The following is a 24,687-nucleotide window of genomic DNA, read 5'->3' as shown; positions in this document are numbered from 1 at the left end:
CAGCCAGCTCGGTCACCTCCGTTCCAGCCTACAACAGAAATGAGTAAAAGCATCCCCAGTGCCTGCGACCCTCTGCTTGCAGAGATAAGCACGCCCCTCCTTCCCTGCAAAGAGGAGAAGCACCTCAAGGAGCTTCCACCACGTGCTGTAAGGCACCACCACCACCCAAAGCTGAGGGACTTCACACACGAAGCAGGTTTTTTTTGAGCTCGGCAGCTAACAAAGACACACGCCCTGTCCCCTGTCTCATCAGCTAAAACAAAGCTGTCTGCAGCTAGAGCCTCTCGGAGGGCAGCAGAGATTGCTGCCACACTTGTGCTGTCTGTTTTGATTCACATAAAGCTGCTGCCGAGGTTTCGCACGCTCGCAATTAAAACGCTCTCCTACCTCGGGACTCAGCCTGCTTCCCCGAGCAGGAGAACCAAAGAGCGCCCAGCGGGGAGAGAGCAAAATCTATTTTCATTTTCCATTTCTATTTATTTCCCAGAGCCTGTGCTTCTCGTGGGGGTGCAGCCAGACTTGTTGTTTCCAAAGCTCTGCCAGAAAGGGAAGGGCTCAGACAGGGAGCGATGCACGGTGTCCGAAAACTGAATTAGCTAACGCTCAGAGCACGCGAGTACCAGCCATCCAGCTCCAGCTCTATTACCGTGACTGTTGGTGGCAATAAGTTTTTAAGCTAGAGGCACATTAAACGTTAAGTCAGGCTCATAACAGGGATGCTGCTGTGCCCCATCCCTACCAAAGCCTCTTGCTGTAGCGTTGCAAAAACCTTCTGCAAGGCTTGCTGGCGGGGACTGCTCGTGTTAGAAATGGTCCAGGCAGAGCAGGGAGATGTTCAGGACTATGGGGTTTCAGACAACCAAGGAGGTAATCGGATCCAGAGTCTTAGGTCTTTCCGGGAAGGAATTTCTTGAAATGTCAGCCTTAAGCTCTCAGAGGACATGACAAAGGAATCCAAGGACATGACAGAGGAAGCCAGCTGTGACTCGTGGATAAGAAAGGCTCTAAGCCCGATGTTTATGAGCTGTTGCAAGTGTCAGACACTTCCCCGCGCACACGGAGCTTCAGGCTTCGCAGAGCTGTGTACACACTGGCTTCAGCCCTGCTGGTCAAGGTCAGCCCGTGCCGTGGGAATTGGGGCTGGAGTTACTGGAAACCATTCCAAGCCCCGCTTCTGGCCAGGAGGAGGAAGAGATAATTTCCTTTGGAAGTGTGCCTCATTTTTGCCATCCTTTCTTCGGTGAGTCAGCAGGGGACAAGCTCAGCTCTGTTCAACAAGAAAAACTCTGTTTTAAAGTGTTATCTTTCCTAGCTTGAGAATCCTCAAAGGAAGCCTAGAGGCTGTTTTGAGCCCCAGGTTTCCAGCCACCTGCTCCTCTCATGGCATGGCACAATCTTCACGTGGCATGAACTTCATGTTGAGCCTTCTTCTACTCTCGCCTCCACAAGGGGCTTTGTCCGGTTGCACATTCCCTGGCACTTTCCATGTCACACAGCTGTGGCTCTTCTCCCAGCACCCTGCTGGAGACAATCCTCCCATCATTTCCCTTCCCACCCGCTCTGAGCTGCACATTGAGGTTTGGCCTCTGCTGAAGTCCTGGGCCACACGTTCCATCTCCCTCCCAAATTCTGGAAGCCTCCTTGAAGCTCACCATGCCAAGAAGCTGTCTTCTACTCACCCATCTTCTGCATTGCTAAAAAAATAAAATACAATAAAATATGATATTTCCACTTTTGCACATCCTTTACCAATTTCTCTCCAGCTTGGGGATCCATTTATCCTCATTAGCAGCTGTGGCACTCAGGACCACATCCACTCCATGAGAAAAAAACATTTCTTTACCTTAATTCCCAGCATCTTTACGTGAATGATTATTCAAAGTGTGTAGCTCAAGCTACAGCTCTGTGAGGTCTTCTCTGCAAAGCTCAGCAGTTTCCTGGCCCTGGCAAGGATGCTGCAAGCACATCTCCAAGCCACATTACCACCAGCTGAAACCTTCCTCTTCCTTCCTGCTCTAGGAACCAGCATCTCTACGTTATCCTGGTTGTACCTGTGCTCATGTGGAAGGAGGGCCCCTGGGGACACGGAGCCCAGAGGGAAGACGTGATGGGAACTAGCAGTGACAAAGCATTTCTTCTGAACACCGCCGACCCGACCAGGCTGTGGCTCCTGCTCAGCAGCAGCAGGCTCTAAGCCCGTACCTCTAAGCTGATCACTTGAGCCCGTGCCAGGGGGTGGCGTGCCAAGAAGCCTGTCAGAGCACGATGGCAGGAGACGTCCAGACGGGTTGGGCGCTGCCAAGCCTCTTCAAAGGAAATGCTGACACCACGCTTCGTGACAGAGCTGCTGTCCCACTCCTCTCCTCTTCCTATCAGCCAGTCCCGTGACCTCCCACGTTCCTTCCCACGTTACTTCTTTCATCAATCAGGGCTCGTTATCGCTGAGAAAACCGCTCCGAGCACAGCTCCGATGGGAGCCAAATTGTTCACTTCGTTTCCGTTTGCCAGGCTGCAGAGCCCTGGCCCCAAGTGACTCTGCTGACACAGAGCGAGGCCACCTCCAGCCCACCAAATTCCCTGCCAGCATCAATGGCGTGGCTCAACACGGATGCATCCTTCATCTGGTGGGGACAAGTACACTTTGCTGCCCACACAGCACCATCTCGATTCCTCTTGGGCTGGTATTGGTCTTTTAAGCCTGACTTGGAAGACCTGGGGCATGCCCAAAGAAACAAGACAGATCCAAGTGAAACAAAACCACAAAAACGAGCTATGTTGGAAGCATCCCCATCAATCCTCAGGTTCACTGTTACCCCAAGCCCTGCCGGTGCCTCTCACACCCAGGACCACAGCCCTGTTTGCTCCTCCACACTTCCTGGGCAGGAATCATCAATCTGAGTTTTGCCAGACAGAGCAATGACAAGAAGTAAAGGTCTAAGCATACAAATGACTCACGCTATTACACATGAAACCCGAGCCAGGCTTTAAAGAAATATTTGGGGTTGTAATCAGCAAGAGGACAAATCCCAGATTCAGCATTTTAAGTTTGCAAGCCAGACTCCCCATCAGGGGGGCGTTTCTCTATTTCTAATATCACTATTAGTATTTTTCATTTAACAATTTGACAGAAATAAAATACACTGCAGTAACACCGGTGATAACACACTTACTCCCACTTGAAAGACTGTCTTTATTCCTTCATAAGTCACTTCTGGCTTACAGCTCTATTGATCATCAGCGAGGATGAATGGAGCTTCCCAGGATCCTCTGGGAAAAATCCTACATATATATATATATATTTAGACCCACCAAACAACTATTTCTAAAATTCAACAAAACAGGTCATCAGGGCAACGCTCCATTGATTTCACGTCCACTTTTTCCTCGAGCACAGCACTGAACACTCCATCAATAATTCAGCAGGCTGAAGGGCTCTGCTGCCCCAGGGGAGACCCTATCTCCTCACCCACACAGGAGCTGGGAGGAACCTCAACTGCTAGAGACCGAGGGAGTCATCCAGCTAAAAAGCAGGGTTGTCTTCTAAAGAATGGTCGGCAGATAAAGAAATACAGCTGGTGTCACCCTCCAATAGAGGAAGGCCAAATCTTTGGGAAGATCCACTCAAAATCTGGCCCAGTGAGTATTTCTAGAGTATTTCTAACCTTTTGCCAGGGTCAGCCAGCCATTTACTACCCCTGGAATGACTTGTTCATCATCCTGACGTTAATTAGCCAGCCCCTGTGAAGTTAAAAGAGAAGCGGTTCTGCTCTGGTGCTCCCATAGCCAGGGAATCCTCCCAGGGAAGGTGCTGACCACTGGACTTTTAGGTAATTATTCACAGGCTTCAAAACAGCTCTATCTAAAGCTCCTTCCTCCTCTCAGCCTCCCTCTCCTCCCAGGGGGTACCTCCGGGATGGGACTTACAGTTCGAAGAGCCGCAGCGTCTGGAAGAGTTGCCATGACAGGGTGGTGAGCCGGTTACCAGAGAGGTCTCTGAAAATTAACGGGAAAAAAAGAAGTCACCGTAAATAATTCCCCCTGCGCGTGGCCCTACTGCCACCACAGAGCCCGTCATCCTCTGCAGGGCTGTCAAGCAGTGTAGGACCTAGCTCTAGGTTTCCTAATGAGAGATTTTAATGAGGATGAACCTGAATGGAAGTTCTCTTTTTATTATTATTTTACCCCCAAAGGGAAAAATGGTTTGTATCCTGCTGGAGCGTTAAAATAATAATGAAAACAAAAAGATTTGTCTGATTCTTGCCCACGAATCCAGAGCCCAACCAACCATATGCAGAAAGAGCAGAAAGAACAAGCCTAATTTTGTAAGTTGAACAAAAAGTTAAGTACAAACATCGTGTTAAAAATATTAACAACCAGGTTGAAGTGACAGAATTATGATTACCCAAGGCATCATCACACAATACTTAGTGGCTGTGCATTAGAAGCATCCCATTATGGCTGTTTGCACCCAGGGCTGTTTGCACCCAGCTCCCTGCCCCTCCCTCCACCTGCCCAAGCTTGCCAAAACATAAATCTCATCAAAATCTCAAAAAACATAAACCTCATCTACCTGGGAGAGCTTCATGACCTGGCAGATATCACCTCTTTGGCTGGAGGCCAGAGAGGATAAGAGCGCAAAAGCAACCTGAGAAGTACTAAAAGCAAAAAAGAGGTGTTTTGGGGGGCAGGCTACGCAGGGAGGAGGCAGCCACACAAAGAGGAGAGCCTCGGGTTGCCAGCAGGGTGAGAAGGAGATAACGAAATCAGGCAGCCTTTGGGGAAGCAGAGGGAGGGTGGCCGCACATGCTGGCAAAATCCCAAATCCTCCCATGCCTGTGCGAGCATCCAGACCTCCAGGAAACACAGGAGGGGGCACTTTGCATCCTCCTTCACCGAGTGCAGTCCCATCCCCATCAGCTCCCTTCCCATCAAGTCCCACCCGCCACCACATGCCCCTGCAAAACCCCGCTCCCAAATTCCAAATTTAGGAGCTGCTGCTGCAGCTCTCACACCAAAGGCTCTTCCTGAGCCTGGCAGACACCAGCCCAAGCACCCCGAGAGCACGGTGCTGCATCATTAAATTCTGGCTCTGCCTTGCATCAGACTACCCTGCTGCGTAAAGCGCCGAAAACCACAGGTTCCTTGCTTCACATGACTGAGATCCCACCATTCCTAAGGCTTTAGACAAATTGCTTCCAGCCGCCAACAAAGTTTAGGAAGGCAGCAAAAAATAGCAAGTGATGTTAAGCAGAAGAAAAACTAAAAAAAAAAAAAAAAAAGTCACAAAACTCCCTCCTTTATCCACCCCGGAGCACTCGGCACCTGGGAAGTTTGCAAAGACAGATGAAAAGTAGGAGGGGAAGGAGCAGCTCGCTTCTAGAGAAAAGTGAGACAGTAAACTCCCTCCCCCTACACAGGGAGAAGAAAGAAGCGTAAAGGGGATGCAGGAGAGACAGCAAGATGTGGGAGAGAGGCAGAGATGCAGAGGAGGGAGTGAGTCTTGCTAGAATGTCCTTTCTCAAAGGTCATGTTTTGCTACATTAGGCAGAAATGTCAAGAGAAAATTGGATTCTGAAAGAGAAGAGAAAAAACAACAGGCTTTCCACGCAAATAAGGGAATCAAAAATAGCATGATCATGTTATTACAATTTAGGGCACAGAGAGATGAAGAAAGGAAGCGCCCTCACTAATGCAGGCAGCTTTGCCAGGCAGATGCGCTCCGCTTCTCTCCTCCGCTCTCTGCAAACCCGCTCCTAGCGCCCACCTGCCCCAAAAAGCCACAACCCACAGCGAGAGTTTAGGGGCAGCAGAGGAGCGTCTTCATGCAGATGTCTGCCCCTGCTCTGGCAGGGCTGGCACTGCCTGATCCGACTGCAGGACAGGTCAGGAGGGACGCGCCAGCAGCTCCATGTCAGGGCAGGCAGGACACAGGCAGGGAGGAGCGCGTTTGTCACCCAACAGACACACCAGACACCTTAAAATGTCAGCAAGGCCCTCGTAAAATGGCCCCTGGTATCAACGTGGAGACAGAAATACATCGTTTAGGTTGCAAAGGCAAACACTGGAAAGGTCAGGAATGCCAGGACCAGGTGTGCAGGTGCAAAGGGTCCATCCACCAACTGCACAGACACGGAGCTGCTGCAGAAAAACCTCCCTGCATGGCCCCGATCTCTCCCCAGAATAGATCCATCCCCTGCGCCGGATGGGGCAGGTTTCCTGGGGAAAATAGCGTGTGATTATGTAATTAGAGACGGTATCGCAGTACATGCACACGAGGAGATTAAATTATGGCTCCGCGGGTGAACGAAGCTCTGGCATTTTGTAACTCCTCTTCGGCACTCGCAAGGTTCCCACCGTGCTCTAACCCCAGTCATGCACACCGAGCTTCCCAGTGTTTGTAAGGCATAGGAGAGGAGGATTAGGGAAGAGCAAGACCTACCCCATCCAGGACTAGCCCTCTCCCACCTCCAGCTGCTCACTCTGCTTGGGAGGCCAGAAATCCATTATCACTTCCATGTCCCCAGCATTTCCAGTGACCTGAGACCACCACCTTCCACTCATCACTCTCCAGCCACCCCCAAACACTCCTCAGCCCCAAACTCCTCATCCACGCCCAAATTTCTTATGATCTTCCCATCCTCCCATTCCATCCCCAGTGTCCCAATAAGAGCTGCCCCCCACATCTCCCCCCAAAAATCCTCTGCCAAACTTCTCCCTCCAAATGGATCAAGAGATCCTACGTGAGACCCTGGAGAAATAAATTTGGGTGCCACAAGGCTGGAAAGCGTGGGTGTCACATGAAACTCAGGCAAGTTACCTGGGAACACCGTAGAAGTCTCCAAGCAATACCAGAGGGATTTCTTTTCCTTTCTTTTTAATTCAATTCAGTTTTGGCACACTTGTATGGGAAGAGCAAAATTAAGTCTTTCCTGCAATGCCTGCTCCTTGATGAGCAGCGTTCCCCCCTCCACAGGAGGGATGCAGGTGCTGGGACAGAAGCATCACCAGTGTTTTCTGGCTTGAGCCAAGCAGCCCATTTCCCCCATCTACCACCTGAACAGGCTTTATTTGAAACTTGAAAGAAATCATTAAAAAAAAAAAAAAAAAAAAGCCTTCAGTCAGGAGCAGACACCCAACACAGAAAACTTCAGCCTGAGCAATTAAAATTTGGCAGTTGCAGGGAAGTGGAAGCAGTCGTGGAGCAGAGCGTGCCAGACAACCTTTCTAACAGGCTGTGCATCAGCTCCACCTGTAATAAAATCTGGCACATCACGAGCCGAGGAGACGCAGGGGGAGAGGAGCAAAACGCCTTCCCCACGTATTTCGCGGCAGCAAGCACGAGCGTGCCTCGGGACGGAGCTGCCATCAGCACTCCCGTAACGCCGTCAAGCTGCTGCTTTGCCGTGGGACGTGTTCTCCATCACTCACAAGACACTGCTTTCCCCAGGGCAGCCTGTGTAGAAGGAGCTGCCAGGGGGCTTTTTGCCTCCCGAGGAGGTCTCAGAGCTGCGGGGGGGGACATGAAAGAGGGACCTGGACCCACGCAGCCCGGAGCGAGGGGACTTTCCTGAAAGTGGAAGCAGCGTGTTCTTCTTTTCCCTCAATCACCCAGCTGCCAAAAGAGTTCCCACTATTAAAGCCATTTTTATTCAGCTAAATTAAGCCGGATGCCTCATTAATGACACCAACAAGCAAGAGCCCCTGTAATTAAACTGTAAGCTATATTATATGGTTCAGCCCGACGCGGTGGCAGAAACGCTGCTGGGGAGGGACTCTCCTCGGCTGTCCCTCCTCCACTCGCCCTTATTTTCAACCTGACACATTTTCTCCTGCATGGGACAAGTCTTCCACGTATTTTAATAACACGGTGCTGCTCTGGAAGTCCTGATTGCAGGATTCACTGTGCGGAGCAGCTGGGGTTGGAGGAACTCAAGCAACAGCCTGGCACACATTCGAGGTGAAAAGTACCCCCTCAACTGCCCACCCCAGCACGGGATGTGCCAGTGGCACCACACCTGACTCCTTTGGTCCCTCCCGTGCCCTGGACACCCTGTCCAGCACAGCAGGTGCTTCCCATCATCTCACAGCTCACTGGGGATTTGGCTCAGTACAGGTGGCTGCAGGAGAGGACAAGGCTGGCAGCTGGAGGTATAGGGGTAGCTACATCCAGGCTTCATCTCTGCAGCAAGTAAAGCACTGAAGCTTTGGGTTTGAAAAAACAAAACACTGGAGTCATTCTGGGGCTTACTCATCTCTGACAGATGACTCTGGTGACCTCTAAAAGCAGTGCCACATGCCCCTCCTGCCCTCTCCATCACTCTCCCTCCCTTCCCTGTGTAGTAAGCAGCTTTGTTCATTAAGGAAAAAAAAAAAAAAAAAACAAGCTCTCCTTTCTTAATGAATGTGCTAAAATTACCCCAGCAAGTCCCAGAAGCAGTGGAAGTAGGGGCTCTCCACAGATCAGGCGCTGCAGACATTGGGCTCAATGGAGATCTCCGACAGCTCAGCGCCAAGCCCCAGCAGGACACACCTGAGGCAACGCCTGTGGAAGTGCCAGACGATGCCAAGCACACCCAGAAAGTGGGGATAGGCAGGGCAGGAACTGCCCAGGCTCCAGACACAGAGGAGTAAAAAAGCTTCCAAGGCTCAATCTTCCCTTGGGAGCTCGGACACCACAACTCCCTACTTGCTCATGTCCACGGCACTGTGCCACGCTCCATGAGGCACCTGAACTCACATGGTGCATCCCATCACATCACCTCATTCACCCCAAATTACTTCTCATTCTAAGGCTAGAGCCAGAATTTGCAACAATCTCCCAAGCTCAAAGCCTCCTGCGTCAGAGGAGAGCAGAAGACCCTCGTCACGGAGGCAAGGAGAAACCCTGCCACCCCAAGCCCGTGTCCCTCCCCGCCTCCTGCTTACAAGCCCGTGATTTGCAAACCCCGAACGTCACTGAAACAGGATCGAAGGAGGTGGAGAGGGGCTGCTCCTCTGCATTGTTCTTTAAACAATAGCATTAAAAAGCAGAAGTAGCAGAGCAGGGCGAGGGCGTGCGGCACCACGCCTCCGCCGCAGCTCCGCGGCACATCTGCCTCGCCTCTCACCGCCCCTGCCAGCACCGCCAGCCCTCTCCTGCTGCTGCCTCCAGCCCAGCCCAAGCACTTTAAAGGCCACCCCTGACCCTGTGATGCCTCCGCACCCTCTAAGTCATCTCGTCAGAGGGATGTCCCAGCTGCATTCAGCTTTGTTTGGAGGCCCCATCCCTCGGAGCTCGTTGTTGCGCACGGTTTTGGTTCAGCGCGCGGTGCAGATGGGAGCAGCCACCAGATGTGGGTAATAACATCCCCGTGCTCTGAGGCGGATCAGATGCAGGGATCCGGCCCTCCCGACTACATTTGTTGTGTGCTGTTTACACTTGCTCTTCTCCGCAGACATCTGGGCTCTCCCAGGACTCGAGGAAAGGTTAAAAGCTAGGTCAGCCCTGCAGTCGCTTTCCTTCTGCCTGCCAGCTTCCCCGCAGGGCAGAGTCCAGCAGCAGCCACAAAACCTGCCAGGCTCCCGCTCAAGGAAAAGAAAATTAGCATGCAACAGGCAACAACCCTTCCCCCTGGCTGTCCTCCTGCCATCAAGGTATCCTCAGGGATGCTCTGACCCCACCCTGCTTCTTTTCTCCCAGCCTGTAGTCCTCCTAGGCCTGGAACACAACTCTACGGTGGGTTTCTCTCCTGCTTTGACACACAGAAATAATATTGGAGATTCGTACTGATTGAGAAAAAAGGGTTGCCAGCCGACAGCTCCTGCAAGGGGCTGGGTTTATCCTGCCTGCTTGCTTCACGTTGCGTGTTTCTTCAAGACAGAAACAGCAAGCGACGGGGGAATGCCTCCTACTCACAGGTTTCCAGCAGGCCCAGAGCAAACCAGACGGCTGCAGGAGAGAAAAACCACCCCGCTGCGCTGAGACACGGCACAAGGAGACGGCACAGGATGGAAAACCCTTAACGGGCATTTCCCAGAGAGGGGCTGGGACAGCAGCGAGGGCCCTTCAGGTCCTCTGAAGAAAGGAAGGGGTACAAAAATTAATACAATCACACACCTATATCTCCCAGCAACAGCAAAACAACAGGGCATAAGGCGGGCTAAGCTCTCGGCAGACACCGCTAAATGGTTTCCAATTAATTAACTGATTACATGATAGAACAGAAGGGGATTCAAGTGAGAGCTGTTGACCTTTAAGAATAATTAATATCATCAGGATCGCAAAACTTGTCCAAGAAAAATAATTAGGAAGATTCTAATATTGCCTCCAAAGCCAGGCTGAAGGGGAAGAGGAAGGTTCTGGTTAATTTGCAAGCACATTTCCCCAGTATTTCCTAGCAAACCCATTTCTCCTTTATATTTACTTCCTATAGAACTGATACAGGCATATTTTCCTCTCCCATTAAACCCCCCTTTTCTATCCAGACCCCTTTTTCCATCATTTTTCCATACCTCACCCCTTGGCCACGTGGATCCAGCATGGAAAAAGGGCTGGAGAGGCCCAAAGCCAAACAGGAGCCGCAGCGGTGAGCTGCCCAGGGAAGGCCTCACGAATACCCTGCAAGGATTTTGCATGAGCAGCCAACATTTCTTGCAAGGGAAGCATGAAAAAAAATCCACAGCCTTGGAACGAAACCCACCTTCACAGCAAATAAATAAGTTTCCTTTGCTGCTTATTACCGTTCAAACTTCTGCGGCTTGACACTTCACTAAATTATAGATAAAAGGAAAAATGGTCTTCCTGGGCTCGGGAAAGGCGGCGGCTGCCAAAGAGCCGTGTTTACAGCAGCTAATGAAAAGAGAGCTGCCATTAGCCCCCGGCACTCACCCACCTCCCTGCTGGGGGCGGCGAGGTGCCCGTGTCCTCCCATCTCCTGGGAGCAGAGGCTGCACCCTGCGAGGGCGCAGAGCCGGGGGCAAGGAGCTGTGCTCATGGGGGGAGGACAGGGTGCAGGGCTGGGGACCACGATCTTCCAAGGGGACCATGCTCCTCCACAGGGACCACGCTGTCTGCCAGCAGATCTGGCAGCTGCCTCTCCCCGTGCCGTGCAGAGGCTCCTGGTCGCAGCAGGAGGTGAGGCCGAGATGCTCTCGCTGCACCCCATCAGCCAAACCCTCAGCCTAGCAGACAGACAGCACCAAGCAGAGAGCTGCCTCGCTCCAGGCTGCTGCTTCCCCCCGGGGATCCACGGGGAGCAGGTGCCTGAGAGCACACTTGAGCACGGATGTAGCGTTTTGGGGTAGAAACGCTCTTTTTTTGCGTTTTTTGAGCGCACACATAGGGGAGAATTGGGCTGAGCGGAGACTTGCCGACAGCTACACCTGAGCCTTGGTGTGACGCACCTCATCGTGGCTCCAGGCACACCTAGCAAAGTGCAGCAGGGGGCTGTTGGTGGCTAAAGGCAGCCAGACCCTGCTTATTACAGTGCTCACTCAGCCATGCCAAAAGCAGAAACATGTTTTGTCCTTGGCAATTAGCTCTGTCAAAAAAAAAAAAACTCACTAGAATATTTTTCACGTTCTTCTCAACACATCTTGTACTTAAAGAGAAATACCTTTCCTCCACCCTTTATCTACAAATGTTGGTCACTGTCAGTATTTTTAAATGAAAAACATCATCACCACGAAGCATAGAGTGCTTCAGACTGCAGCAGGCATTCCTTCGTTATTCTGCGATAGCAAATTGCCCACAATTATCAACAGGCACAACTGGATAAAACAAACATTTAACCGAGCCCTGCGAGCTGCAGCGAGGCTGGGTGAGCTCAGCCCCAGCCAGCCGCCGGGTAGCGGTGCTGCAGGATGATTCCACTCCTGCTGCAGAACAACGCCGGTGCCAGGAGCCACTGCAGTTCAGAAAGTTTATATTGCATCTGTCAAGCGGGCGTCTCGGCAGCCTCGCTTCGTACGAGGGAGGGACAGAAGGATAAGGGTGGCGCTGGTGAAGGAACCAGGCTGGGCTCTCCTCGGTGGACTCACACCGCGTTGATTTACACTGCCACTGCTCCCCTCGCTGCCCTGGGGCTGGAAAGGGAGGGAGGGGATGCGAGGGAAAAGGAAGAGGAGGCAGGGAGGCCATGCGCCAGGTTGGGGCTGGGTGAGAGGCAGGGAAGCCAGGAGGCCTGAAAAGCTGGAGGCTGGGGGGCAGAAAAGCTCAGTTAGAGGCAGAAAGGCCAGATGTGGGCTGGAGGCTTGAAGCTGCAAGGCTCAGCCATGAGCAGGAGGATCAGGGTAGGAAGGCAGGAGGCCGGGGATGGAGGCTGGAGGAGCGGAGGGCGGCGAGGCCGGCCCTGTCCATGGTGCTGAAGCCCAGACATGGGGAGCACGCTGCCCGGGGAGGCCATGCAGGTACGTGGCCTCATGGCTCCCTGCACAGCAGAGAACATCCAACACACTCCCTGTTCAACCCGAGAGTCAGATCTGTCCCCCCCAGCTTCCACCCTCCGGTCACCCCCAGCTCCTGGGGAAGGCAGACCTCACGCTCCTACAGGCGGCCTCATCAACATCCCAGCCTCTCGCACCCAATAATTCACAGCTCATCCCTTCACCAATACAAGGAAGGGGAGGGCTGGTGGGAAACTTCCCCCCTCCCTACGTTTTTCTAATAAAGTTTTATAATTCCAATAAAACACACGACTGCCTAACTTATGACATTTAAATTCTTGCCTAGTCACACACCATCATGAATTAATGTCCCATCATTCATGTCCTGTCGTGTCTTATTGCTCAAATAACATATGATTCGAATGTTTCTATTTTTCTGCCCTGGTGCTTATTGCCTGTACATCAAAAATGGAAAGTCATCCCTGCAATCAGCCTGTTAGGAAACCAGTATCATGGAAAGAGAAATCCCAGGTGAGATCATTTGTGTGGTCACGTAGCTTTCAGTCATCCTGCCATGGTTGTTCTCTCCTTCTCCCAGCAGCTTCCCATGCCCTCGGGTCCTTTCTGGAGAAAGTCCTCCTCCCTGTGCAGTAACTCTTACATTGGCCCAGGCAAATAAGACACATCTTATACCACATCTAATCAGCTGAGCCCCAGCATTTGGGGAGAAAGCAAAAGGAACAGCCAGAGGAGGTTTCTGGAACACCTCCATTCTGCAGGGACCCCAGGAACAAAATCTGGTCATTGTCACTCCCAAGTCACCTGGGATCAGCTCATTCTGTGCGGCTGGTTTTCTCTTCTGAGAGATCAAAAGAGATGGGGTGAGGTTTAACTACAACAACTACACCTCTGCCTCAGGATTGCATCCAAGAGGAATTCTTGGTGTCTCTTTGAAGGGAAGCTCACAAGACGTGTCAGGCTATTGTTGCACAACAAGGACTATGTCACAGAGAATGAGCACCTCCCCCAAAAAAATGTACATTTAGAGTTCACTTTTTACCCCATCCTGAAATACTTTGCCCCAAACCTGAAATAAGGCTTGTAAATAGACCAGAGAAAATCCCCATAACAAGAAACATCTGGGCAACCTTTTTCAGAGCATCCCCAACATCATCTGCAGCCTTTTTAAAGGGAAGAAAGGTAAAACAGAAACATTCCAGAAGTGCAGTTTCCCTTTTCACACATCTGCCAGAAGACAACTGGTCAATCATCAGAAAGGGAAATAAATCCCACTGCCACACAACACAACTAGAAACAACATTTCAACATCTCAAAGGAAGGAAGGAGAGCCAAAGCCAGAGCAAAATCCTGAGAGCCCAGGTACTAGAGCGATGGGCACAACATAAGAATCTGAGCAGGCAACAAATATTTGTGATAGCATTACTATAACTCATCTTACATTGCAAACACATCCCACAATTCAAGGCTGGATATCACTAGAAAGCATACCAGGTGTTAGGCTTGCAAACAGATTGAATAAAAGTACAGGAAGCAAATGTTGTTATTCCAGGTGGGGAACCAAGGCAGGATAAATCCTACCCAAGGATGCACAGTACTTGAGTTAGAAAGTTTCTTTCTCAGGTCCCATTAGAGTGTATAGTACACAAACTCACTGTTCCACCTCCAATTATAATGCAATAAACCCCCTCCACAGCTCACCGAAGCAGCCTGCAGTCAGAAATCCTATACCCAGCCCTCCGAACGCAGGTCAAACGATTTCAACCCAGCCTGAAGGAAAGCCACAGTCCTGCAGGGACCTGGGCTCTCCTCTGGCCTTGCATAGAATGACTGATATAACGCAGAACCTGCCTCTGCTGCTGCAGGAAAATGAGGAGCTGCAGTTACCTGCTTATCAGTCACCTGCGGTAACAGCTGGGAATAAACACGCCGTCAAACCCACCGCTGGCAATTAGCATAGCTCTGAGCTCATCCAGGGTACAGAGCAGGCAGGGAGTCAGACAGGAAAGTTTATGGAAGCAGAGGAGACGCTGCTGTTTATTTTAGTGACTGCACTATAAGTGAACCCATCATTTTATAGAAGAACTAGAGAGACATGGGGGAAAACGCCTCCAAGTAAATCACAGCACGGAGGCTTGCTCCGGGAAGGCATTCGGGCAGTAACATCTTTAGAGTGCAAGTTGGAATCAGATGGTAACCAGACTGTCTGCTTGGTAAGGAATAACGAAGGAACATGCAGCTAACAGAAGTGAAAGGCTATTTAATTTTTTTCTCATATTACTTTTTTTTTTTTTTTTGCCTACAGTCATGGGAAAAAAAAAAAAAAATCAGTTCCTATTTAGTCCTCTGCAAACGCAAAATATAACACAATAAATTATCAAGGAGCTGGTTTAGTTAAACACATTTTACTTCATACTCCCAGAGAGCTAAGAGCTCACATATAGTCATTTACTGTGCCCCAGCTGATACGCAGGCCTTGTTAGACTGCAGTAGCTCAAGAGTACAGAAAGGAAATCATAAACAATTAACACATGACAGTTTGGATTAGGAGGAGACTGCCAAGATGAATACGAGAGCAGCTTAGTGATGAAAGGACAGAACATGGAGAAGTCATCAGGAAGACAGGGAAAGGGTAATCGTACATCCAGAACCAAGCGATGGATTGCAAGCAGCCAAGGGTGTGGAGTTGTTTACAGGAGGAGAGTAAAAAAGAGAGAATTTAACTCTGCCTCCTATCCACGAGTGGCTCTTTTAGAGGCAGGCAATAGATCATTAAACACAAAGCACGGAAAACGACCCTCAAGCCATGACTGAGAGGGAACGGTGCTGTACTTGCAATGATTCAAAGTCTGATATTTTGTTTATTTCTTTATTTAGTGTAAGATCTCGATCGAGCTCCCAGACGCACAGCGCTAGGAAGGTGAACCTTGCCAGCCTTGCAAATTTGTTGCCTGCAGCCCTCGCAAGCAGGCGGGCCTCAGCTGCTGGAAGGCTTCAAGTGCTGTCCCAAAACAGCACTGAAGAACATACAGAGAAACCTGCCAACCCTGAGCCACCTCAGTTTTCAGGGGACACAGCTCAGTTTCTTTCCCATCAAATCCTAAAACACCCCTGGGAAGTCCTGTGTCAAAGCCCCAGACTACTTCTCCCACCAGGGCACCAGGTTCATATGATGCTGCACAGCTGCAGGAGCCAGGCCACAACACCGAGGCCAACTCCACCCTCAAAGCAGCAGAGGGTTGTCAAAGGAAAAAAATAAATATATATATATAAATACACACACATACACACACACCCCACTAGCAGTATGACACAGATGAAAACTTCTGGAGATCAGAGGGCCATCTAACCACATGATACTCCAAAAACAAGTGCAGCCTGCACAAAATACTCCCGAAGCCCACTCTGGCTGTACTCGAGGACTCCATTTTTAAGATGCTTGGGTGAAGACTGGAGGAGAAAGCTCTGTCCTCAATGCCATCATGCTCTGGCAGGCAGCACTGAGTGCTCTTTGACAGGAGCTGTGTCTTGGCCAGCCCACAAACCAATTTAGAGCATGTATAAACCTCCAAAGATAGCTTAAGAAGGGCTTCTAAATGCAAGCAGAAATGGCAATTATTAATTTCCTAAATAGAATCTGACTACTTAAGCTTTATTTAAAAGTGTGCCTGTCTCTATAATTACACAGCCTTAATTTGTTTTCTTTACTCCACAATAAATAAATAAGGTGCACACAATTACCCTCTGCAAACACAAGCCCGTGCCTCCTGGCTGGCTGGCCTCGCGTGCTGCTGCCCAGGAAAGCATTCAGAGGGGATCAGCCTCTTCAGGACCTCTTTCCCAGCACAGGGACACTCAGACACTGCAAACAAGTTGAATTAAATCGGCCAAACTGTTCCAGTGTTACTTACTAGGAGGACAGGCAGAGTAAGAGTACGTAGGACTTTTTCCTTAATGAGCTGTGCTGCATATAGTGACATAGTAAGTATGCATTTAGATTGTTTATGTCTCAAATTTAGGAACTATATCATCCTAAAGCCTCCCTGTACATCTCAAGCCAAAGACTGAGGCTTTCTGTCATCACTAAATACCTCCTACGCTCTTCTGCACAGCCTACTATCACTAATTTACGCTGATCTGGGCTACGAGGACTCGGTTTTCCACAACCTAGACCTGCAGGTCCTCACATCCAGTGCATGGTGTTCCCCAAGACCCTTCCCATATTAGCCAAAAGACTGTCAAAGCTACACAGAAATAGGAACAGGAACCTGTCAATGCAACTTAGCCCAGAAAAAAAAAATCCAGATGTAAACTGGATGACCTTCAGTTTCCATTAGATCCGCATCCACCACATTTAACATCCAAGCAGTGCTTGTTCTAGAAGAAATCAATGGCCTCAGCCCAAGTGCCAGCAGAAGAGGTAAATCCACATTAAAACCCAGCTATATTTTGGATTAATTGTGTCTAACAGTGATCAGTTTCACAGCAGTAATGTTTGGACAAGCCGTGGAGCTTTAGCTCTGCTCTTTCAAGGAGAGGGATCCAAAGCTATTTCTGTGTATACACCTCTGGCTCCCTGTCACCAATTCTGGCTCCTCTACCAATTCGATTTGTTCAGCTTACATCTTACATCTGTACAGCTGATTTCAAACCTTAAAGGTCAGGAACAACCCTACCAGCCTGCACTCGGGAGCACGTGGAAATCTACCACTTAGGCAGATGAATGCTGAAAACCCCTTCGTGGTTTTTCCACTGGTCCTCCCTGACTTTGCAATGGGGAAGGGGGAATAAACAAACACACACACACCGAACCTCATCCAGAACCATTATTTTAAACCCCCACAAACCCCAGCTCCTGCAATTACAGCAGGGATAAGTGATCTGCTTGTGATTGCACAGCTGGGGTCTGAAGAGAAGTGCGTGCACTGAGGAAGGACCAGAAATAGAAGCTGCTGGGAGAAGGCAGAGAGATCTGGCCCATCTGAGGGGAGGAAGCCTTGATGAGAGGCACTGGGAAAAAAAGTCACTTCAGCAGGAGCCTGGGACTCAACTCAGGATGGGGAAGGATAGGGGGAAACAGCTCCTGAGTCCTTGTCATTTGTACACAAGCTTCATGTGGAAAAATGCCTGCTGTGGTTCAGACCCAGCTTGCAGCACCCCACAAGGTCCAGCCCAGTGCTGGTCCACTTTGACAGCAAAGCCTCCGTGTTGTTTGTTGGACATGTTTGGAGTCTATAGGCTCAACGCCGCCTGCACCCCTCCAAACACTCACAGCAGTAACCCCACGAGCCTCAAGCCCAGCATCCCACAACCCATCCAGCACCACCACCAGCAGACAACCACCCCATAAGGGGACTGGGACAGCATCCCTCGATCCTCTCAGCTACTGTACCAGTTAAAGCAGCCTGAGACATACAGCAGGATGACATTTCCATTAATCCTTTTATCCCTGGCACCTGCGTGCAGTGGTTGCAGAGAACACCAGGACCTCAGCGAGCCGACACCAAGCTGAGCAGCAGCTGGAGGGCAGCTGAGGAGATGCCCCAACACACTTGCATGGTCCCATGGGCACACAGGTGGCACCATAGACTCAGAGTTGGAGAGCCCCAGGAAAAGGAAGCCAGCACCATGCCCCAAAGGGCTCGAGGGAGCCAAAATCCCTGCAAGACCCAGGTCTCCACCCCCAGAGACTGAGCACCCACCACCAGGAGCGGCCACTTTGCAAATATTCACACACCAGGACCACGCTGTCGAGTGCCAGCGCCAGCATCAAAACCCACTGGCGAGCACCAACCCAATAATGCACTTACTTGCCTCGAGCTTCAAAAGGCAAGGAAAGAAAGATGTTAAGAACATGATCAATCTTACGCGGCCCGAGCAGTAAACAAACACATATTTCATCACAACATACCAACCTCAGCTCCTGACACAAGATGGATATGTTTCTTTTTTTTTCCCCCATCTCAAAAGTAATATCAAAAGACGAAAACAAACGTTTGCTGAGAGAACAGCAACAGTTGCATGTGCACACACTTAACGACACGTTCAGACTCCAAACGAGTGTACATCTTTCTAATCTCCTATGATAACCAAACTAATTTCATCAGGAATCAAATGTTATTCATTTTTGTCTGTTATGTGCATAAACAGCAACAGCACGATTGACAAACTATCCCCCAAAAATCAATTGCGAGATGTATTTTAGAGAGAACGTTTCCCAGTAACAAACATCAACAGAAAATGCAAAACAAACGCCGCAATCAAAATAATAAAGCACGGAAATGGGGAAAATCCCAGCGTTCAGCGTCAAGGAGGTTTTATTATAACGAAATATGCACTTTTTAAACTCAAAATGGCCCCGTGTTTGTTTGCAATGCCCTTAACCATTCGTGCCCTTTGGTACTGCAGAGCTCCTATTTAGCAAGTACTTTACCGTCACTTAGCAACTGTAACTGCTTTTCAAAAAAAAAAAAAAAAAAAACCTTTGGGGGTTTTCAGTTTAAAAAGACAAACATACCCGGCCCTGCAGGTCGTGTCCACCTCCCCCCACCAGTAACACCCCATGCTGGTGACCCCATGCAGCCACACGCTGCCATTTTTTCCCCACTAATGTCTGTTTCTAAAAAGCAGGGAGATGCTTTTCAGATGCTCTTCATCCAGCCCATCAGCTCATGCCTGAGCCTGTGGGCTTCTAACCAACCCTTTTTCTTTTTTCTTTTTCTTTTTTTTTTTCTTTCTTTTTTTTTTTTTTTAAATCTTTATCAGAGCCAAAAAGTGGTTGATCTCGGACAGGGTTGCTTTGACAAGGTATTTTAAGCCCAGGAAGCACCATCCATTCTCTCCCAAAATTCAGGGTCTGTTTATCACCTTCGGAAAAGCAAATATACAACCAGAGAAGAAATCAGTGCCTTTGGGCTTCAAACTTGTGGAAATTCCCTGGGACACCGTACCTGATGGCTAACAGTGCCCCAGGAGCTGGGCACTTGTGCAACATCCCACAAAACCACTGCTCCTGCCCTTTGGCACAAAACCTCCCCATCCCATGCTCATGGCAGATGCCAGCTTACAAACCCAATAATTAGGGGCATTAATTAATTGGCAATTAATTAATTAGGGGCAATAATTAATTGGCAACGTAAAGGCTACCTCCCAGCCCTGTCCCCTCCAGCATCCTCCCTCCTGCTGCTTTGGGGTGTTGTGGCCACAGCCTCGCTGCAGGAGCATTGGGGATGGGGACAGGGACAGGAGCAGAGCACACTCACATGTAGCGCAGGTGAGGGTTCTTCGCGAAGGCCCGGGGCTGGATATTTCGTAGTCCTGAGTTCCTGATTGTCCTGGAAAGAGATTTGAGAGAGCAGCAATGGAATCGAGGCTGAAGCCTGCTCTGAAGCCTCACACTGTGAGTGCCAGAGGCAGCGCCCCAGTGCTGGGAGCCCTCCGGGGACACACATCTCATCCCAGCCAAGTGCAGAGGAAATTGGGTTTTGCAGTTTTGTCTGATATGGTGGCCACATGACTGAGCATCTGCTGGGCAACTCCCTTCCCCCTGCTCCACCAGTACAAGCTGGGGCAGCCCCCAGCACCTCCCACTGCTCCCAGTCTCCACCAGCAGCACTGCCTGCTCCCCCCCCCAGCAAACCCAGCCCCAGGGAAAACCCCTCTGCGTGGAGCCCTGGAGGAAGAGGTGAGCGTTGTGCTCAGGAGTTGTGGACATCAGAGGGGGATCCTCTTCCCATCCTGTTCTGAGGAACCAGGATTTATCAATAGCTGCTGCAGACAAAAACATTGTGGCTGGTTTTGGGGTTCTTAGGTGGTTCTTAATGGGGTGCAGTTACTGGGTGCTGACAAATAAACACCTTTCCTCCTGCATGTGGGCAGCCTGGACCTAACATAAGCTTCCAACAAAACCCATTAGCACCCCATGATTAACCCTGAGCAGCACTGTGCGTCCCAAGGGAGCAGCATCCAGTGGAGCCCATGGTGCTCCCAGCTCCAGGAGGGGGATTTAAGAGACAAGGGGGTACCCAGGCTTCCCAAGCACCTAGCAAACCACTGCAGCCTCACAGACCTCAGTTTCCCCACCTGTGATGGGCAAGATGAGGCTCTCCTGACTCCAGGGGGCTGTGCAGGGAGATGCCATTCCCTTATTGTGCAGCCCCACCGTGACCACAGCCATACAAAATGGGAACCAACAGCCCAGCATTGAAGGATCGGTGGAGACAGCTGGAAATTCACATTGTGGGACTGAAATGACTCAGAACAATGCACAAGCCCAGCACCAGAACAGCGGGGGAGAAGGGAGGTCAGGGCTGATGTGTGTTGACAGAGCTGTCAGGAGCTAGCAATCTTCCTTCTCACAGATCCAGCAAGGACCAAAAAAAATCACTTCATCTCCATTTTGTGAAGTCTCACAGCAAAAACACCGCAGAGCCAGCAGCTTAAGCAGGCTCTGAACACCACGGTGCAGAGATGGAGGGAAGCTGCAGCTCCTGGCTGGAGCTGTTTGCTTAGGAAACGAAGGGCTGTGCAGCGCAGCTCTCCTCCCCAACATGCAAACCATACTCACAGCCTCTGGAGTCCCGTGTACAGCTCCATGTCTACGGCGTTCAGCGTCTGCAAGTTCTTCCAGTTCTCTATGTGTCTGTGAAAGAGGAGGAAAAGCTCAGCCAGGGCACATCAGAGCATCTCCCTGCCCAGGCAGGACAGCACAGCACTGTGCCCCACACCTCTTCCCACCTTGCTTCAGCCAAAACCTTTAACTTACAGAAGGTCTGGGGCTTGGACACACTCTGGCTTCAGCATCCATATCCCCAGACATATGTGGTATGCATCATGCTGCCAAAATAAGCAGTTTTCTCATTCTGCTTTTATTCTGTTTTCCCAGCACTTTGGGTGAAAAAAAAAAAAAAAATAACATGGTTTTACCCAGAATTTCAAGCATAGGAGGTGCAAACAATCCACTGCACATCCTTGGCAAAATCATCGCCCCTCTCTGTGCACGTCAGTGAAATAATGCCACAGCCACGCGGCTCATGCAACACTAGTCAAAGTAAACAACAACCTCTAAAAAAAGAAAAAAAAAAAGGTAAAAAAAGGAAAAACAATCCTATTTATCCATTATGCTACTGGGGTGGACAAGGAGGCTCCTGGTCTTTGCTGGCTGGAAGTGCTGCTGGCAGGAGAGCACCAAAGCCAGTTTGGAAACCATGCCTTTATTATAAATTCCTCCATTGCCCGGGGTGCTGTGGCAGGTATGTTATGGAGAATGAAAACAGAAATAGATCTGTCACCACGGGATCATTACTCAGTAAGTATTAGAGCTGGGGGAAAGGTGACAGAGCAGCAGCCCCAGAGAATGGGGTCCCTGTTATCAGGGGAACAGGAGCACGGCTGCAGCATGGCCATGGGCCCTGCTAATAAGCCACAGTGCTGCAGGGTAGGGAAGAAGCTTGGTTTTCATCAGCCAGGCCAGCTGAGGCTTTGTCCCAGACCAAACTCAGACACCAGAAAACACATTTTCAAGACAGTCTTTCTAGGGAACAGGTAGAGGTGAAGAGGAGAAACATTTCCAAGTGACGGAGAGGGGCTGATGCACTGAGAGCCATCGCCTGTGGTTGCAGGATCACATACAGTGGTCCAGAGGGTGAATAAGTGGAACTGGGACTTTCAGCCACTTCTGGAGCAGTCACAGAGGCCACACATTCCTCCTCCAGCACTCATTATGTCTTGAAAAACGTGTTTGTACAGGAACAAACAGCAGTATCTAGACCGATCTGAGCCATATCCCAAATAATACCCAGCTAAAGAAAAATAAATAAATAAAAGTCTGGACTAAACCTAAATTCTCAGCATATTCCTCCTCTGCTGTCACCATCCAAGGAAAGCAGAGACCCACAAGAGTCACCTCTGCTTTCCACATGGTCCGTGGCTGTCTGCATCTCCAGGACGATTAGCATAAGGACACGGCACAAACTCCCAGCTGGCTGCTGCGTGACAGCATAAGTTACGGTTCATCCTCAGTGACCTGTGCACCAGCTCGGATCGCCTGTGTCCCAGACAGAATGAGAAACAGGACATTATCACAGCCGTTTCATGTTCCCTGCCAAAGGCCCTTGCAAGCTCTTGCAGAACAAAGCACAGACTGGGAGGCATCACTCAAGTCACTCGACAGCTCGCTGAAAGTCTCCAGAGAGAGGGCAGCTCTGCAATTTCAGGTCCTGGGGCACGAGGTTGCAGGTTTGGGTTGCTGGGGACTTGCCACAAAACATCCTGGCCACACTGGGCAAGGCTACACACATGGGTTGAAGGTGTTTCTCCAACCCAAACGAGAGTGTCCTCCAAGGAAAAAGAAGAGCGGCAGGAAGGGGAGGACGTGGGTTTACCACTGGGGCACGCTGGAGCTCCAGCATCCAAGCACTGACCTTTGGGCAGGGATGGAGCAGCCCTGAGCCAGGAGCTGTGGAGCAACCACAGCTGGGGAGGAGGCAGCAGCCAGCTTGGCTCTTGTTTTATTGATTGTGTTTGCTAAAAAAAGGCAGGGTTATTTTTGACTTGACACTCAAAGCCACATACACGATTTTAGAAGAGGTAGGACGAGACCTGAACCTGTGCCCAGCGACGTGCACAGGCAGAATTTTCTGGGGACTCAACATTCAGGTTGTGGGGATATTGACAAAGCTGTAAATCTGACAGAAGCACCAACATCTTGGCCCACTCCAGACTCAAAATTAAATCTCTTTCTGTCCACAAAATGGAGCACAATAACTATGGAGTGGGAAAAGAGAGCCATAAACTGGTGTTATCCCCCATGGGGCAGAATGGCCACTGCTCCCCAAGCAGTTAACCCCTACAGAAGTGACATTACACCAGGTTTAAAACACCTCCACAATCTTTGCTCCAGCCTCCCAAAATCAGCCTGTGAGCTTCATGAGCCAGATACACCCCTCGGTGTGTTGTTTAACGTACACACAACACAGAGACGAGAGAAGCAACCATGGAAATAAATGCACACACGCTTACGTACAGGATAATCCCACAGCACAGCAGCTGCTTAACATACAGCACAATAAAGGGCAATAACATCATCCTGAATTAGGTGCACAGGTCAACAAGGGACTTTGAGTCCTTTTCGCTACACAGACACTTCCCTTCATAAGGGCCCCCAGAAACAGCTCTTCTCCTTTTTTATCTGTTTTTTGAACTTAGCAGGAGTCACTTCCTAGCTCCTAGAAGTGACAAACCAGTTTTGGTTCTCAGGCCCCCCGAAGATGCACCTGAAAAAACATTTTCTTTGGTTCCTTTTTGTTTCTGAGCAAGGAGCGTAACTTTGTGCTGGTTGGATTTGCCTGAATCCACTTTAAAAAATAAACAAAAAATGCATCTTATTCTGAAAGTTCAAGGAGTCAAGCTGTGATTGCAAAATTGGCAGCTGTTGCACAGAAAAGCAAAACAACTAAAGAAACTCCTCTCCTCAGACTTAAGTCCCTCTTCATGTCCTTCAGCCTCTCAACAAGTTCCTCCTCTTTTCCTTCCAGGGTTTTTGCATGCCCTGGAAAGATCATGTCCTCCCAATTGCCGGCCAAACCAGAGACCTTCCCTTCTCCTCTGCCTCAGTTCATTAACCTGGCAGGAACATGTGTGCAAGGTTCAGGCCAAAAAAACAGATGTATCAACTCCCAGCCCTGCCCTGCTCTCCGCAATCAGGCTTGGAGGTATGAATTACAGGCAGAGGGTTACTCCCTCCTCCCTGCAGGCTCCTCTAAACACATCCCCGTGACATTCCCCGGTTATTACTAAGGTAAGCTGCTCTTCTGCGAGATGCAATAGCTTCACGAACAATACCCTACTCCCCAAATCCTGAACTGCTCGCCATATACACATCCACCTAGACTAATTCCCACCCTTATTATCGAAACCATGTGGAATACATCACTAACGAAGATGACAGTGCTCGTTTTCTTGAAAGGGGAAAGGGCTGCTCATTTTAAGTGCTCGCTTCCTTCTCATTCCTCATGTCTGTTTGGTGGGTCCTGGCCGAGCCCAGGTCTCCTTGCACTGCCTTTCACAGACCGAACAAAATCCCGTTCAGTAGTAGCTGGGGTTTTGCCTTCCCAACTTGTCCTGAAATGCTGCACCACAACTTCCCTGCTCTGCTCATTTCTTACCAAAATAGACTCGCAAGCATCTTAGATCCATTTTGTCTTGTGTCAAAATAGTCCTTGCTTAAGCAGCTTTTTTTTTCCTTTCCTGGCATTTACTCCTCCTTCCTCTACAAGCAAAAGCCAGACCCACCCAGCTATCACTTAT

The 24,687-nt window shown here is 50.0% G+C and overlaps 1 protein-coding gene across 10 annotated transcripts in view; it reads right to left on the bottom strand.

Annotated features, from left to right (window-relative positions):
• Nucleotides 1-24,687, bottom strand: part of NTRK3 (neurotrophic receptor tyrosine kinase 3) — a 196,460-nt gene that overhangs the window by 148,581 nt on the left and 23,192 nt on the right. For 9 of the 10 annotated variants that reach the window (XM_005017102.6, XM_005017103.6, XM_013097147.5 and 6 more), the window contains exons 2-4: nucleotides 20,948-21,022; nucleotides 19,644-19,715; nucleotides 3,925-3,993 (exon numbers count right to left, since the gene is read on the bottom strand). In XM_005017102.6, coding sequence (XP_005017159.1) covers nucleotides 3,925-3,993; nucleotides 19,644-19,715; nucleotides 20,948-21,022 — 216 coding nt within the window. Of the gene's footprint in view, nucleotides 1-3,924; nucleotides 3,994-19,643; nucleotides 19,716-20,947; nucleotides 21,023-21,145; nucleotides 21,268-24,687 lie in introns of all 10 variants that reach the window. The other variant, XM_038184928.2, reaches the window with a different exon arrangement.

Source organism: Anas platyrhynchos, chromosome 11 (assembly GCF_047663525.1).
Source record: "Anas platyrhynchos isolate ZD024472 breed Pekin duck chromosome 11, IASCAAS_PekinDuck_T2T, whole genome shotgun sequence".
Lineage (NCBI taxonomy): Eukaryota > Metazoa > Chordata > Aves > Anseriformes > Anatidae > Anas > Anas platyrhynchos.
Note: the sequence above shows the minus strand (reverse complement) of the source record. Positions and strands in the feature narration are given on the sequence as shown.